Source organism: Tachysurus vachellii, chromosome 3, assembly GCF_030014155.1.
Source record: "Tachysurus vachellii isolate PV-2020 chromosome 3, HZAU_Pvac_v1, whole genome shotgun sequence".
Taxonomy (NCBI): domain Eukaryota; kingdom Metazoa; phylum Chordata; class Actinopteri; order Siluriformes; family Bagridae; genus Tachysurus; species Tachysurus vachellii.
In genome coordinates this window covers 25,466,318-25,484,907 of record NC_083462.1, presented here as the reverse complement: position 1 = coordinate 25,484,907, position 18,590 = coordinate 25,466,318, and the positions used below count along the sequence as shown (strand labels likewise).

Below are 18,590 nucleotides of genomic sequence, written 5' to 3'. Positions count from 1 at the left end.
CTGCCTGATCTTTTAATAAATTGAATAAACTTTGTAGTTTACAGTAGCTAATATCTGAAATAGAAAACATATCACACAGTTCAGTTTTGTGTTACAAATTTTACTTAAAATTTGATTTATTAATCAAAATGTATTTGTTATTTGTGCAATTTAGCTCCAATATGAGTAACATTACCTTAAAAACGTTAAATTTACTTTATTGTAAATTTTATCACATTTTGTGAGAATAATCCTTGCTGCTACATGCTTTATTCTAGGTGTAGAAATTGTTACCATGCTTTTCTTAAGAAAATGTTACTCCAGTGTATTTTCAGTGTATATTTTTTTCTAAATATTTGAAAACACTAAGGCTGAGGTACATAAATGTATAGAGCTGTAATGGCTCATTACAGTAATGGCTAAAGAAGGGATGGCTGATGATTGATCAGTGAGTGATATGGTTCAAAGTCTAATTGGTGTTTCTAGGTACTGAGGATATAAGTAGACTCTTTTTTGGTATTCATTTTGAAATATTCAGTTTAGGTGTCAATAATATTGGACTATTTTAAAAATGCTATTTTTGTTTCAACTGTTTAGGTGAAAATGTGTTATTTATTTTATGCAAATGAATGCAGCCTTACTGGAATTTCTAATTTCTAATAAAAATAAACCTCTGAAAGAATAAAGGAAAGCAATGACAGGGCAAGTAAGTTTTTTTGTTTTTTTTTTAACTTGACAAATCTAAGGAACTTGTTTGAATTCTTTTTCATTAAGACTTATATACCCATTTATAAGATTTATAATGCATTTCATTTAGCAGCTTTAATACCACATTACCCAGAAACACCCCTTCCAGCATTAACCCTCAGTTGCCCTACATTAAATATAAATGCTACATGAATACTACATAAACCTTAATTGATGGCTCAGTTTCTTTTTCTCCTTGGCTCTCCCAAAGACATTTTTCCTTTTGTATCATCATTAGTATTAGTGTATTAGTATCTCTTTTACTTCAGTGATTGTGTCTGATCCTTTATCTGAAATTTTGATGAACCTTATGTTTTCCTTCCTATCATGTCCCTGTATTAGAAACTACTGGTGAAGAAGATTTAATTAATCTCCTTTTAAAAGCAATCGATCATCCAAACACTAAATATATACCCTGTCTCTGATACCCCAAATGTTTTTGATCATGAGACATGGTTGGTGGTCAAATTTGGCTGCTTTAGTTTTACATTATAACTATTAAGTAAATGTAACAGAATACTGAGGGAGATTTTGGGGCACAAGTTTAGCATTGAATAAAGTGTTTTGTCATCATTTTATGGTTTTCAGTATTTCATCCAAATAAGCTGTAGATAGATCTTTGGTGAGCTTTGGCTGCATTGTCTTCTGCACAACTGCTGCACAATTTCCCAGTGGAGTGTAGCACAGTAAAACCAATGTGACAACAAACATACAGCATAGCCAAGTGATTTGTAACACATTAAACACACTGTCCTAGCATTGCTAATCTTAGTGCAAGCATTGATTTGCACTCCTGCAGTACAATGGCAGCTTGTGGACATGGTGTGGTTGTGGGTGGACACTGAAGGCAGCAGCCAGGTACTGTATCTTCATTCAAAGTGAAAATGTTATGATTTGAAAACGTATTTTCATGATAATGGTGATTTTTTTCCAATTCTAATCTAGGCTGTAGCAAAAAGCTGATGATTTACCCAACTGAAAGACTACAGATGCAGAATTTTGTAACATTTACAGTTTTTGGTTGCATTCTTTTTATTTCCATGTAGTAGACAGTGAGGGCTAGCCTTGGCAAGCCACTTTCATACATATATAATCAGACTGAAACATGACCAGCTCACTGGGATTTCGTCTGGACCTCCCAGTTTCCACTGTGAAACTACCTCACACTTCTTAATGAATGTTATACATCACTTGCTCATAGCACATTTTTTTAAGCTAGGTCGAATAGAATTTAAAACAACAGCACAGGCATACACAGAAAATTAAGCACAGAAATGTGAAGCTTCTCTCACTTGTATAATAACCTGTAACAGAGGTCATTTTTGCCTTTAATGTACCATACTTGTATTTATCCCATGATTTCAGGATCCACGGTAACACAAAAAAGATACTGTTCATAATACAAAATAGACAAAATATCTGTATGTGATAAAGTGATTTATCTAAACAGTAATGCTAACCCACTGTAATATAAGATGTCTGGGCCACTGCACAGCAACGTTATTCTGTGTGAGTTATCATGAACAACAATATCACTGATTATTGATTCCGGGTGGCACTTTGGAACCTAACTGTTTCTGTGGGCCAGGAATTCACTCTGTTATGGTGAAATAAATAGTGCAACAGGTATAAGCTCTGGAAACTACATAGTTTATAGTGATGCTGTCTATCAGCAGCCCTGACATTATAACTCTTCAATTTCCCCAAATCAGTATTCAGACAATCATGGTTTAGACTGTCAATGAGGTCATGCTGTGATAACAGCTCATGCCTGCTAACATTATAATTATGGTTGCTTAGTTCCAACTTCAGAGACAACCCTTTCTGAGATTCTAATTCACGCCACCACATTCTGGATAAGCTGTAGTTATTTTTAACACATGGTTTGCACATCCGAATTTACATTATTTCAGAACAACACTCACACTCAAACACACACACACACACACACACACACACACACACACACACACACACATACACCTTTAGGTAAAAGGGCCTAAGCCAAGATAACTCTATAGATCCATTTCAAGCTGCTTGCCTTTTCTATGGCAGTTGTGTGAAATCAAGCACGGTTAAATACATAAAACCAGGCAGTGTGTAGGTGGCTCGGCTTTACTTGGCGTTTTGCCACTGACACAAGGCCTGATAGCCAATCCTGGAGAGGCTTTTGGTGTGAAGATACTGTGAGCACTTCCAAGCTGATGGCAAGAAGGCACTAGATCAGATTTCTTCTGCTGTAAGAACACAAAAATGGTTATCATAAACATTCACAAAGGAACAGACATGAAGACTGGCTTGAATGCCAAGACCAGCCCGAGGGGAGGAATATTAAGAATGGCTCACACACTTTGACTTATACCAAGTCAAACTTACCAGCTCAGACAAGATAAGTCCTTAAAGGAGACCAGAACATCTGCTTCATCCTCTTCACCCAGCAAGGCGAGGCTTTAACATGGGTATTAATGTCAGATAATGAAGAACAAGATCCTCCTCTCGCAGATCATCATCCACCATAACTATTCAGCTATTCAGATTAAATGTGGATTCAGTGCATCTGGTTATAAAAAAAATGCTTCAGAAATTACTGCTCTTATTTCTGATATCACTATTTTTCTTTCATTTTTTATTAATTTTCTCGTGTAATGTAACTAATCTACTAATCCTTATGCATTCTCAGCATAATTATTTACTATTCATACTGAGAAATAACAATCATCTCATCTATCCATCTATCCAGCTCATCCTCATCTATCCAGTTATGGTTTTCTGTACCACTTATCTTGCACAAGATCACTGGGAACCTGGACATCACACATACGTACAATATACTCACACATTTATTCATACACTACAGACAATCTAAATATGCCAAACACCCTGCATGTCTTTGGACTGAAGAACAATGCAATTGTTCATTTGTTGTTCAATTGATCGTGCAATCTCCATCCACACAATGCCGAGACAGAAATCAGCACCCAACTGGAGCTAAAGCTAAACATACTAACCATTTTAAAAATGTAGTATAAAATAATGAAAATATTTAATAATGTAATTAAGAGACTACAGTCTGTGCTGCACAAAAAATACTGTGTGATATGGCTTTACAAATTAGCTTTTAATGACCTGCTGATATGTGAAAAAAGGAAAACAATATTTAAACCTTTGTATGTTCTTATCATACCTAGCAAGCTGTTTGCTCTGCCATAATCTTCTGCACTTATGACTCACCTCCTGCTGCTGTGGATAATCGCACAAGGATACCCTAGAGACTTGTACCACCAAAGCGACTAACAAAACGATCACACAGACTGTTCCATATGCTTTCAATACGTTTAATACTGATCGACTTTTATGTATATTTAGCATATACTGTAATGATTTATAATCCCACTATCTGGTGTCATCCAGAAGAGAATGGGATCCCTTCTAATCTGGCTCCTCTCGAGGGTTCCTCCTCATGTCGTCTCCAAGTGGTTTCTTTACCACTGTGGCTTCTGGTTTGCTCCCTAAAATCCAGGTTAAAATCTGGATTAAAATGTTATGTAAAGCTGCTTTTGGAAAAGGTCTATTGTAAGGGTTATACAAATAATCAAAAGAAAGGGTTAAATATACAAAGGGTTATTCACAAAAAATCAAAAGAAAAAGTAAGTTAATCAATTCATCAGTTCAATTCAACATCACGTAAGTTATTTTCCTTTATATTTTCCACAAACTTCATAGCATGGCCATGGACATATGATTACGAAGGCTGGCAAAAACATCAATATACAGTAGTTTTCAACACAGAAACTGGAAGTCAGCCTTTTAATAAAATTAGCAGATTTTCTAAAATCAGTCTCACAGGGCCAGATCTGATCTCTCAGTTGTCTAGAGAGGCCAGCATATAGAATTTTAGGCTTAAAGACGATCCAAAAAAGGGAAATTAATTGCTTTGTAAGAATTCACATACAAATAGCAGCAATCTTGTTTAACTTTATAATACATTCTGCAAACTCTTAAAACAATGTTAAAACACCCTTCTAAAGGTGTAGATTATGTGCCATGGCACCCAAATACAGAGAAACTTTATGCAAACCAGTCAAGCAATGTTATTGCCCTTTAACTCCCCCCACATTAACCCTCATCCTCACCACCCACGCCCCCAATTTCCCTGCTATTCATACCAATATATAAGCTATCTGACAGTGGAGCAGACAAGGATTTTGATATGATTTATTACAATGTATGTGTCACATGTATGCCATGGTAATTTTATGACTAGAATAGATAGGGAAGAAATAACGTCTATCTATTTTCATACCATGGAATCTTGTTGACAGATGAATAAAATTACTTACTATCTATAATTTAAAAAAAAAAAAAAATGAAAAAAATAAAAAAATCTGGCTAACTCTGCAACAGATATTTTCCATAGAACAACCACAAACCAAAATGTTGGGTAAGAACTCTGAATCTACCACTACCACATATTCTTTAGATATCAGTGAGACAATTCTATATATATCATTTCATTACCACATACATGATAAAAATTAATTGGGGCTTAGAGCTCTATGGCAGTTATTCAGAGCCTCATGACATTTGTGGACCTTTAAAAGCTTGCATTTCTAGATAGATCTTAACTACTGGCCTCAATTAGAGCTATTATATAAAATACGATAAAGTCAACTTCACAATCTGTAGGGTTTAATTTAATTTCATTTAATTTTACTCAAATATTTTTATTTATTTATTTGAGTTCCCAACACATGCTCTAACGTGTTCCTGCTGTGCTAAAGCACAAAGTGTTTTATTGTTTCAGCAGGTGTCAAAACTAAAAATCTGAGCCGCCCAAAAACACACTCTTGCTATGATATGTACCGAGTGTTTACATGTACACCATGACACGATGCTGGCTGGAGAATCAGCTCAGTGCTGCAGTGACGAAACATGGCCATGATTGTGTCGCCCCCTTGTGGAGAACGTTAAGATGACTTCGTTTGTAAATCTTGAATCCTTAAACAATCCACATTACAGCAAAAGCTTTATAACAGGCAGCTCTACAGAACATTTACAAGAAGAAAAGGTTTTCAGAAAGGAAATGCTATAATATGGATAAAATAGCCTTAAATTAATCCTGTTCGTCAGTTATTACATAGTTCATAACTGAGGTTTTAATGATGTTCGGTTATTAATTTCTAATTCTATTTTATTGAGGTGGAATTTTAGAGATGATTATTTCACAGCACTTTTACTGCTGCTGAAGTGTGCGGCATTTACACCAACATTTATTTACTGTGATTAAAAACTAAGACTATTTGTAGAACATTTGGAAGAGCTTATTTTATTCAGTCTTATTACGGTTCTTTATGTCCATGGCCAGACCCACTTCGAGTCTTTGTTATTACTCTGCCTCATGCTTCTGTTCCCGCCATGTCTCGTCTTCTCCTCTGCTAGTTCCTTTTTTGTTTTATACAGAGTAATATTCAGCAGGTCCGTTACCACAAACTTCCCATTCATCTCCCTGATAGATGTTTTGGCTTCAGTTTCAGAGGAACATGTTACTGTATGTATCCAAATCCTTTTGGCTTTATAAGCTGTACAAAGAGATACAGAAAGCAAAAAATGAGCATTACACACACACTAAAATATATATAAAACAGAATGGCTATGCTGTGTTAGTATCATGGAACTGTAATTAAACCCCCTATAGTCCATATTTACTTGTTATCTATCTATACTGATAAAAGTCATTTCAGAGAGCAGCTCTACAAAAGGGGATAGTAAGGGGAAATGAACACATTGTATTGGAAAAGGAAGAGACTGGAGGGATCAGTAGTTCACCTTAGCTCTGATGATATTCTGGAACTGGAGGAAATCCTTATAGAGGCACTGCTCATCAATGGAGTCCAAACCCCTAATGAACAATTCAACTCCCTGCAGAAAAGTGAGCAAAGACCAGATAACATCAATTTGTTAAATAAGCCAATCACAAAGCTCAAAATGTGAGAAATGACACAGAAAAATAAACAGAAAATCATAAAGCAGCATGTAAACGTGAGTAAAGTGTGCCTCTAAATTCATGATAATCAAATCACGTTAGCAGCAAGTCTCCATGTCCAGATATAGACACAAAGTCACGTCCTCTCAGGTCTGCAATTTGCATACAGACTTTAATGCTGTACCTTTGTGTTTGCATTATCAGTCTGCACAGGCTCTGGTTGAGACATAGTCTCAGGTGGAGGCACAGGTTCAGGTGCAAACACAGGTTCAGGGGGAGATGCAGGTTCGAGTGGAGACACATGTTGGAGTACTGACATGTTTTCGGTGGAAACACGCTCTTGGGTGGATACATTATTGTTCCCCCAGAAGCTCATTGACCATAATGTCTCGGCCACTATCATTGGGGTCCTGATTTGTAATGTGTAGAAAATACAAGTTAGAGTTAAATTGTGAATCGCCTATAGCTGTTTAGGTGTTAATTGTCTGCAATTAATATGTGAAAACACCATTATAAGAACCTTAAGCATTTTTACTGTAGTCCTTTATTGATTTCTTACCAGTGTGAATTTCCTTTCAGTTAGAATTGGCTGGTGGTTCTGAGGAGGCTGTGGAGATGGGAGGAAGCATTCTTCTTCAACAGTCTCCACCGTTGTGGTTTGGGGGTAGAAGTACTCAGGGTTGTACTCGGGGTAGTACACAGGTTTGTACTCAGGGTATGATCGTATTTTCTTGTCCTGTTAAGGATGTATCTTTTCCTGTTAAAGCATTTTTCCTGTTAAAGATGCAGGACAACCACCTAGTAATGCATTACAATAGTCCAGTTTGGAGTTTATGAACGCATGAACTAGCTTCTCAACATCAGATACAGATAGGATATTTCTTAGGTTGGCAATATTTTTAAGGTGGAAGACGGCTGTTTTTGTAATACAGTATGGGCGATATGATTTTCAAAAGACAAGTTGCTGTCTAATTTAACACCCAGGTGTTTCACTGTCGAGCTAGTAGTTACAGTACATCCCAATAAATGGAAAGTACATTTTGAGAACTTCTGTGTACTGGTTTTTGGATCAATAAGTAATATTTCTGTCTAATCAGAATTTAACAATAGAAAATTCAATCATCCATTCAGGTCATCCAATTGTTTATATCTTTAACTCGGTTAACCTAGACAATTTAGATATTTCTTAGATTAGATATATCTGATTTTGATGAAATATATAACCGGGTATCTTCAGCATAACAATGGAAACTAATCCCATGCCTTCTAATGATGTTTTCCAAGGGAAGCATGTATATTGAGAAAAGCAGAGGTCCTAAAACTGATCCTTGACGGACCCCATAATTAACTAATTTAAATCTACAAAATAGTATCAATCATACAGGTAGGATCTAAACCAACTAAAAGCCTTTCCTTGAACAACTGTGTAATTTTGTAAGCGATCTATGAGAAAGTTGTGATCTATAGTGTTGAATGCAGCACTAAGATTAAGTAGAACTAATAGTGACATGCAGTCTTGGTCCGGAGCTAAGAACAAGCCATTTGTACATAACTTCAACAAGTGCAGTTTCCGTGCTATGATGGTATCTGAGACCTGACTGAAACTCCTCAAAGATATTGTTCTCCTGCCAGAAGGAGCACAGTTGAACAGACACAAACTTGTCTAATATTTTAGATATAAACAGAAGGTCTGAAATGGGATTTGATAGTTTGTTAGGATCTAAATTAGGTTTCTTAATGAGGGGCTTAATAACCAGTGGTTGAAACCAGTGGTACTGAAAATTTGTACTATTACATTGTACTAAAACAAGTACTGTTACATTGCTGAAATGATACTTAATTACAAGTAAAAGTACTGGTGTTAAAAAAAGTAAAAATTATTCTTCATAAAAAATAAAAAAAGTACTAGTTACTTTTTAGCTGGTGTTGTTTATTGAATTATCAGTAACTGCTGAATCAGACAAGATCCAGACAACAAAATGCATTTTAACAAACACATTTAAAGATACAAAAAACACTTTTGAAATGTTGTAAATAATATTAACTTCCTATGAACCAAACTGTCGGACGTGGTTTATATACGAATCACAGAACAACGCCCTTAAACATATTAATAAATAAATAAAACATCACACAAATAGAGTTGTTGGTCTTCTTACAATAATGTATTTTTTTTAATGTGAGACTGAATTCTTGTAGGCCAAAATCACAGCAGATGGCAAACAGTGTTTACACAAAGCACACTAATTTGACATTTGTTATAGTATTTTGACCATGTTTAACATTGTATAAATATTTATTTTAACACTTGCCTGCTCTTATAGGATGCAAGGCAGAGTTACAGTCCAAAATCTTTCTTTAATCCTTACAAACCTTTCATATTTCATGCCTTCACAGTATGGGACAGGACAATATTGGCCATGAACTCTCTCATAATCAGAGTCTATACCAAATACTGTATAAGAATGTATAAATGGCCTATTTAACGTATCTTGGCTCAGTCAGTTAGGGCTCTTGGTTGTTGATTGGAGGACTGGGGTTCAAGCCCCAGCTGGGAAATGCAAAGAAAAGAATGTACTGTAATGTGTATGTGACAAATGCAGCCTTCTAATTAAAGTTTCAGAGAGCAGGGCAGGAATATTTTTCCAGTTTGATATTTACGTTTGGATGCATCTCCTGTCAGTTATTTTATAGACACTATACAGGTAACCTAAGGTCCTGGGGATGGGTAGTTGTGAATATGGGTAGGTATCATTTAAACATCGAGCCCACTTAAGATTTAAAATGCTAATCATGATAAAATAAAACTTACCTTAAAATAAATTTTAAAAAATGCTGCTCAAGGTGGATCCTCACTGTGTGGTGATGATTGAAGTAGTTGGTTTAATTTGCGCATAATGCCAATGATTAGGCCATTTCGACAAGCTCTGCATTGAAATACAGCACTATGAAATACACACAGCATGAGTAATTCTCCAAATCCAGTCAGTATGAAGAAAAACACTGAATCAGCATAATATAAAGAACACTGCAGCAACATAATATGGAGAGCACCGGCGGAGGACTTCGAACGAGCAGCAGCACTGGAACACTACAAATTACAACTGTACGAGTAGTAAAATTATGAACCAGCATTTTGGATAAGAAACTCCCGCAAATAGCTGAATGAAAAATTATTGCAGAATTATAGAGCACAATACTGTACATTAGTACATTGACACAGTAATATCATAAACATAATATCTCATATTCCTTGGAGGATCTGATGAACCAGACATAAAGAAGAAAAAGAAAAGCCACCATGTTGTTATGAAGTGGTTTATTGTATGTTTACACTTCAAAAGGTAATGTTCGTTCTGTTTCTGTGATTTACAGTAATGTACATCATCCAAAGCAACCTCTCTTCATTTCAAAGCACATTTAACAGATTTTATTTTTATAAACAAACATTTTGATTTTGCTGTCATTATAGAGTTAATTTCTACTGTGGGCCTCTGTATCTCCCAAAGAAGAGGATGCTTTTAGTGGGGTTGTGTCTGATGAAGAACAGGAAGGGGTGGTCCGCCATGAAGTGCTCTTCTCGTGCCATGCATAGCGCAATCATTACAACTGTGGCGGCTGCTGCTTCAGTGCCTTCCTCATTAACCTCCACAAAAGCTTTGTGTGCCACTGAAGACACAAAAAGACCTCCACCGCTGCTCATGCCGGTCAGATCTGCAGCATTGGCTTTGAACAAAGAGCTCATGCCCATGTTATTCAGTATACCCTGCAAAGAATATTGCTCTTCCAGCTTAAATTTTGGCAAATGGACATTGATATTAGTCCATCTGTCCATCTTCTCTTGATTTGTCCACTCAAGCAGTTTGTCCACCGTTAGTTCACTTTCCAGCTATTAAGGAAGTAACACAAAGGCACATTCAGGTGCTAGTGAGACTATGGTGGTACAATTTTGGTATAAGAATTATATACTTCCATAAAAGTCATAAGGATAATCATACAAAAATGCTAGTGTGAAAGCTGCCAGCCAGCAGCCACTAAACATTTCAATAATAGTTTATGATCATACTAACAAGCAGTTAAAATTTCTAGTAGATATAAGTTAATAATAAGTTTTTTTTATCTTCATTTTTTTTGTGCTGACCTTGTGAAGAGGGTCTGAGCCATCCTGAGACTCTTCAGGCAAAAGCACCACCATGCTGAGTTCCTCTTCTTCATACGGTAAATCCAGCACCTGCAGCCTGTACTCATCGACATAGTTGAAAAGGAATTTCTTTGTCTGGTACATCATCTGCACAGGCTTTGTCTCTTTCTAATAAACGTACACGAACAGTAACGAGGAATAAGTATACTATACAGAGAATAGGTATTATGAAGGCTGAAACACTATGATGTGAATGTGTATTATGTGACTTCCACCTGATTGATCTTAAAGGGCATCTCTTTAGTCTCTTCAGTATTAAACACATGCTTCCATTTCCCCTTGAAATAAATAGCATTCACCAAGGCAAGTCGAGTCATTGCTGTGACCATCCCTGGCTGCAGAACATCTTTGATTTTACCTAAAACCACAATCAAAGAAAAAAATTTAGACCTGAACATAGCTGTTGTATTATGTGCTATATGTTATAGATTTTGAGAGAATATGCGCAAACGAATTTGGTTCTTACCCTCAGTTTTCTCTTCCACCCAGTGGTTAATGAGCTTCCGTGACTCCTCTGATGACCCAATGAAGTCTACTGCTTTCATGTCAGCTTGGTACAACTTCTGAGTGGAGTCCACAAAATCCTGCAACAAACGGAGCTCCACACTCAGGAAACAAACTTGCACAAACACCTAATTAAAACACCTGGGATTTTTTCTCTATATCACTCTACAAAAAAATAGCATTATAATTAGATGTTGACCTTGAATAATCTGGAAAGGTAGATGGGGATCGGCTGTTTAGTATTCACTATTCAGTTGCCCCTACAAGAAAGCCAGCACTTTTGCCTCTAGCACTGAATTCCATGAATCCTGTGACAAAGGACTACAGTTCCCACAGGGCAAGAAAATCTGGCCCAGGGTTGTGGAAGATTCAGGGTGTGAAAGTTTTGATCAGCTCTATTGTGGAGGGACTAATTTGCCAGTTCTAGCTGGAAAGTCACCAAAGAATTATTCAATCATGTCAGATGAACCATCAGCTTTTATCAGAAAGGCATCGGCACGTCTGTAATGGGGTATTTCATGTGGATCCTTCAGGTGACCAGACATCTAGCCAAGGCTCGAACTACATTTCAATGTGAAGCTGATGGCCAATGAAACCTGTAACATAGTTGCTGATGGAAGAGTCTTATGGATGTTGAACAGATATAACATCAATATGCTCCTCAGTTGTGTAAATCATACTACATGCCTTTAATCTTCATTCATTCATTCATCTTCTACCGCTTATCCGAACTACCTCGGGTCACGGGGAGCCTGTGCCTATCTCAGGCGTCATCAGGCATCAAGGCAGGATACACCCTGGACGGAGTGCCAACCCATCGCAGGGCACACACACACTCATTCGCACACGCAATCACACACTAGGGACAATTTTCCAGAGATGCCAATCAACCTACCATGCATGTCTTTGGACTGAGGGAGGAAACCGGAGTACCCGGAGGAAACCCCCGAGGCACGGGGAGAACATGCAAACTCCACACACACAAGGTGGAGGCGGGAATCGAACCCCGACCCTGGAGGTGTGAGGCGAACGTGCTAACCACTAAGCCACCGTGCCCCCCTGCCTTTAATCTTAAAATCTTAAAATATATTTTATTAACTGTGTTTGATGTCACCCAAGACCAGGTATGAATGTTTATAGTTAGCAGCCTACTTAGACTGAAACTGAGGCATGGGGCACATAGTTGATGGCTGTGTTCAGATTTCAGAAGATTTGGTACCGGCTGCATAAACATAATGGCATGGTGTCTCTGACTGAATGCAATCATTAGCTACAGGTCCACAAGCCAATGGCAGTGCACTGTTGTTGTTTGTGAGAAGAGCAGATGGAGGAAAATGCATGCTCCAATTCTGAGATGGCTGACTGCTCCAGTGTGGTATGTTAGCATGGTTAAACAGTGAACATGCTGAATTAACAGGAGATACAAGAAATTTCACATGCAAAATTTGAATGCAGCTAGTGTATCTTTTCCTTCTTTGTAAAAAGAAGAAACCAAAGTCATAAAAAAATGAAAAAGAGTCTATTTTTATGAAATCACTGCTGCTGATCGGGCTGTAAACTGGAATGCTTGTGGAAAGCTTGACAAAAATACTCAGCACAAATACATTTGACTCAAGTCTGGCATGGAAAACTACTTAAATATAGATGGAGGAAACCATTTTGTCTCTTTGAATGTTGTAGCACTGCATGTACTGTCAGCAGTATGTTAAGAATTTGTGTTACAGTCATGAATCTCTAGGACTTCATTTGTCTTTTACTGACAGATCAAAGATTCTAGTCATACTTTTGTAACAAAACCAAACAAAAATAAAGAAACAGCTTTGAAAGTCTTACTGATAAGAAATTGAAAGTCTTCTCTCCATAAAGTCTATTGGCCAGTCGGAGGATGTAGGAGGCTTTGGGGCTGTTTACTGCAGAGTTGAGGGTCTTGAAATGATTGTGAACATCAGGGATTGAACTGAAGGACAAGACCTGCAATGATCAACAGAACCATGAAGAATTCCACAATGTACAAAATGTCAAAATGTCTTCACACTCCTTAAATAAGCCTCAGACATTAATAACAAGAAAAGGTGCATAAATGACAATTCTATGACAATAAACGGATCTTAAACATAACATTTGAATTGTTTAACATCCCTTAAGAACATGTAATACTAAATAAAAAACACAGATTGCATAGCATGGCATGGTTCACTGAGTGTCTAAACAGGTGTGGTCTCATTACTCTTACTGTATAACACCCTAGACATGGCAATGCAAATGTTGTTTCAGTCTAAAGTTCGTTGCTATGCTATAAATTTTATGCTTGCAGATTTGCATAGTTTTATCTAGGGTTGTCTATGTAAAACCGACCAGCTATTATCACAATATTCAGCATAAGAGCTGTGAATGTCAAAAAAAAAAAGTCCTGTGTACTGTTTATTATACTGACCAATTTAAGAAATGTCGCATGGACATTGAAATGTCTTTATAGACAGTCATCAATGACATGATCCAAAACCAAAATGATTTTGAGATGCAGTCTGGCTTATTACAAGACAATCACATTATGTAGCATTATAGTCACCATTATGACATTTTGGACACACAGCTCTGGTGTTATGTATGTGCTTAAGATACACTCTCATACCGTAGCCATTTCCTCAGCTGTAGCTCCTCGGGCTCCTAAGTAGACCATACTGAGTGCGGCGCTGATGCTCAGCGGGGAAAGGAACAGGTTTCCATCCGGGGCATCAGCGCTTATTGCCCGGTACAGGTCCATGGCGAAGGCACTATTAGCACGGCTCAAACCCTCCATCTTTATGTTTTAATAAGTCTATAAAAAAAAATAAATAAATAAACGCAACCAGTTAATCAAATTATCCAGAGTGACTTGTTTGTATAAATTCGTATATATAGATTTTTCCCTAGCTGCCAATTCCACCGCTACAAACATGTTTTATTCACCATAATACTAAACTATTCCTGTCTCACGATTACCGGAACAGGAATAACAGGCAAGATTCAGTTGCACAAAACAGTTTCCGTGTGTTAAACACTGTACAGTTCAAATGGAAGCAGACAGTCAGACTTTGGTTACACATTTGGAGTGCTGACCAGTGGAAGTTTACATTATACACACATGTCGGCTCTAAATCTATTTATCGTAACCTAGAAATCTGGCTTTTTTTATACTTACATATGTCAGCTTCGGGTGAACAGGGTGAATATAACAAGTGACAACACCAGAGGTTTTAAAGCGGTGAGGAAAACGAGGAAATGTAGTGTTTCCGGAAGGGAGACAGAGCAGAGCGCAGGGGATTTAATAAGGGCGCAGCACCAGTGGGCGGAACATTCCAGTAAAGAAGATAAATAAACTGCTGAACTGTAGATGGTTATCTTATAGAGAATTTTTTTGTTTTAAAACTTCAAATGTCCAGTTTAGGTGAACCAGGTATAACCCTTCATTCCTCATCTTGACAGGCAGAAGTAGAACCCTGGATGGCAAGTTTTGATGTGTGATGCTTTCCATAGTAAACAGTGTTTTTTTTTTTTAATATCACATGGAACCAGACTCACGTTATCACATTAAACTCAAAAGACTGTTGATTAGCTATTTTTTATAGACTCAGACAAGGCAAAATCTGACAAAAAACAACATGGTCAAAGTCACTGAGTTCCCATTCTGTCATTTTGATGTAAACATTAAATGAAGCTCTTGATCTGTATCTGATTTTATGCTTTGTGGTGTTACCACATGACTAGCATTTTCATTTGCAAATTTACAAATTTTTTTTACAATTGTGGTGACTGTTACATTCAGGCTAATAATTTTTTCATAATCCGAATGATACCTCACTAGGATGTGATAATTATCCTGTAACCTGTAATCAATTTCACGCCACTCACTTTACACAAGCCTAGTCAGGGTTGCTGTGGATCTGGAGTCTATCCCAGGAACCTACTGTATGGCAGGCTGGAACACACACACACACACACACACACACACACACACACACACACACACACACACACACACACACACACACACACACACACACGCACACACACATTAACACCTAGAGGCCAAGTCATCACCTAACAAGAACAGAAAATCCACACCGAATTTACAGTTTATTCTTGTACCCCAATCTCAGGATCAAACCTGGGTCACTGCAGTTGTGAGGCTCGAATGCTTGATTGAATTATAAACTCAGAATTAATGCATATAAATCGGCATATAAGACTTTGAATATAAATCCAGCTGGTGAAATATTTTGATAGAGACATGTGAAGAAGAAGAAATGCAGAAAAGCAGGTGTGGCCTAGCTCATGTGTAACTTTTGTGTTTGCTTATTGTTAGGGATGGGTGAAACTACATATTTTCATTTTGCTCACATACAAAAACCAACAGTAATGCAACACTCCTACTTGTAAAAGTGATACTGTGTACAGAAAAGGAGAGATCTGAAGTAGTGATTAAAAAAGATGAAAATTCTTAGTGGATTGATCAGACTCTTTATTCTGCTATTCAATGACCAGATTCAATTGTTATTATCACTGTATATCTGGATAGTGCTTTCTGTCTAAAAGGCTTCTTTGAGAGGTCTCAGTTCCACTGATGAAACACCCACTAGACTCTACTTGTGTGTATCTACCTGGGTGTGTTCTCTAGATCTGTCAGTATGACTGATAACTTGCTTTGCTCATGATTATACATTGTACTCTGTTGCAATTTTACCTTTCTTATGACTTATTCTTATGACATATTATGTGTTATGTAACCATTGCCAAAATACAGCGCATACTTATCACCAATAATGAAGTTAAATAAATCATATTTTCTTTCTGCCATTATTTCCAGAGCAATATGTGTGGTGGGTGAGTTTCATAAAATCTTAGAAAACATTAGGAACACTGGTTATAAGTTATAGAAATATTTGTATTTATTAAATAGTATTTAGACATGTCAGCATTAACAGTTTATCAAGCTAGGCTCAGGCAATGCTTGCTCACTCATTGCAACCCTCTGATCAGATTTCATCGGCAATGGTGAGTGGACTTGCATAATCTGAGGACTGTCAGTTTTTTTATTGCTTGTACACCCTTCTGAGAACAAAGACACAAGAAAGCAAGATGTCATTGAATGAATGTTTATTTATTTAGGTGTGTTGAGTCAGTGATGAGTGGCCTAAGCTGAACTGGAAATCCATTCAGTGTGCATTCCTGATTCGCTCTCAGTGTTCTCTAACTACAATATTAATGTCCTGCTGTGACAGCAGCATGGCCAACAACCTCTAACTGCTCACAAGAATAACAAAAATACAGCACAATCTACAAATTAGCGACAGATTTGCTAAGCACATCATACAAGTGTTTCAGAGTGGATATTTTCTTTAATTCAGTCTACTCTTTTTTGAAAAGCTGACCTGTCAAGCTGTGGCTTTAAGTTGCCATTCAGCAGTTAACCTGAAGAACTGCAGTGCATGCACAGAAAAGTCATGTGGATATGACAGCAGGGAAATTCAGAGATCAAGGCCAAAGCTGTTGGCATCCACTCGGCCAACCCCCTAATTAGAGCACTATGCTGGAGAGGAACATACAGCACTTTGATTGAGTGCCAGAGATTCCTATAGCAGCATTGACTTAATAAACATGCTTTAATCTTTAATTAACAACTTCATTTTAAACTCTTATAAAGTTTCTTTACAGACACACGACCACTTTCAGATTTCTGTATTTGTGCAATACAATCCAAGTAATAATATATATATATATTTGATATTTGATATATTTGATCTTGATATATATATATATATATATATATATATATATATATATATATATATATATATATATATATATATATATATCAAGATCAACTGGTCACATGCCACAAACAGAGTTGCTTGAGGAATGCAAACGCACATTTGAACAAGCCAGCTTTATTTTCGAATAAGGTGCTATGGAGTGACGAAACAAAGATTGAGTTATTTGGTCATAACAAGGGGCGTTATGCATGGCGACAAAAGAACACAGAATGCCAAGAAAAACACTTGCTACCCACAGTAAAATTTGGTGGAGGTTCCATCATGCTGTGGGGCTGTGTGGCCAGTGCCGGTACTGGGAATCTGGTTAAAGTTAAATATCAGCAGATTCTTGAGAATAATGTTGAGGAATCAGTCACAAAGTTACCATGCCGGGGTTGGATAGTTACGCCGGGGCTGGATATTTCAACAAGACAGCGACCCAAAACACTGCTCAAAATCTACTCAGGCATTTATGCAGAGGAACAAGTACAATGGTCTGGAATGGCCATCACAGTCCCCAGACCTGAATATCATTGAACATCTGTGGGGTGATTTGAAGCGGGCTGTCCATGATCTGCAACCATCAAACCTAACTATACTGGAGATGTTTTGTAAGGAAGAATGGTCCAAAATACGTTCATCCAGAATCCAGACACTCATTACAGACTATAGGAAGCCTCTAGAGGCTGTTATTTCCGCTAAATGAGGCTCTACTAAATATTGATGTGATTTGGGTGACTGTTGTAAATATTAATACTAAATATTAATACTAAATATTGATGACTGTTGGGGTGCCCAAATTTATGCACCTGTCTAATTTTGTTTTGATGCATATTGCGCATTTTCTGTTAATCCAATAAACCTCTGTGTGTGTAAATGTGCTCACTGTAATGATTTCCCTGTCTGTGTAGATTATTGTATTTTTGTATAAATTTATATACTTCCATTTCACTGAGTACTAGTAGAAGTCTCAGCTGTGCATTTTGTGATGGTTCCTCTTTTTTACTGTCTATATATTCTTTGTTCTGTATTACAACAATTGGGTGAATTCAAGCCTCTGAATGTAGACAATATAATGTTTCTATATTAAAAAAACAAACAAAAAAAAAACTACATTACATAAACAGCAAAGATACAATTCCCCTAAGCAGTGCAAAATCAGAGGAAGTCTCAATAACAGCGAGAGTTCTTTACATTAGAACACTAAATGTAAGACAGCCAGTTAGCTACAGAGACAGAACTAAAACGACATGCTTGTATTACACACTGACAGCACCATTTAGAAGTCAGATTAAGCCCAAAATAAATGTATCATATCAGCAGGGTTTTACCGTTTCAGCACCTCACACACTGCACGTGATCTGCAGGATCTGTGTCTGTCTGC

At 37.0% G+C, this 18,590-nt stretch overlaps 1 protein-coding gene across 1 annotated transcript; it reads right to left on the bottom strand.

Annotated features, from left to right (window-relative positions):
• Nucleotides 1-10,011: 10,011 nt before the first annotated feature.
• LOC132843259 (leukocyte elastase inhibitor-like) lies at nt 10,012-14,724 on the bottom strand. The gene is made up of 7 exons (XM_060866451.1): nt 14,596-14,724; nt 14,047-14,232; nt 13,248-13,385; nt 11,377-11,494; nt 11,126-11,268; nt 10,851-11,018; nt 10,012-10,598 (listed from the first exon to the last, which is right to left on the bottom strand). The coding sequence occupies exons 2-7, from the start codon at nt 14,212-14,214 to the stop codon at nt 10,191-10,193; spliced, it is 1,143 nt and encodes a 380-aa protein (XP_060722434.1). The 5' UTR covers nt 14,215-14,232; nt 14,596-14,724; the 3' UTR covers nt 10,012-10,190.
• Between the last annotated feature and the right edge of the window lie 3,866 nt (nt 14,725-18,590).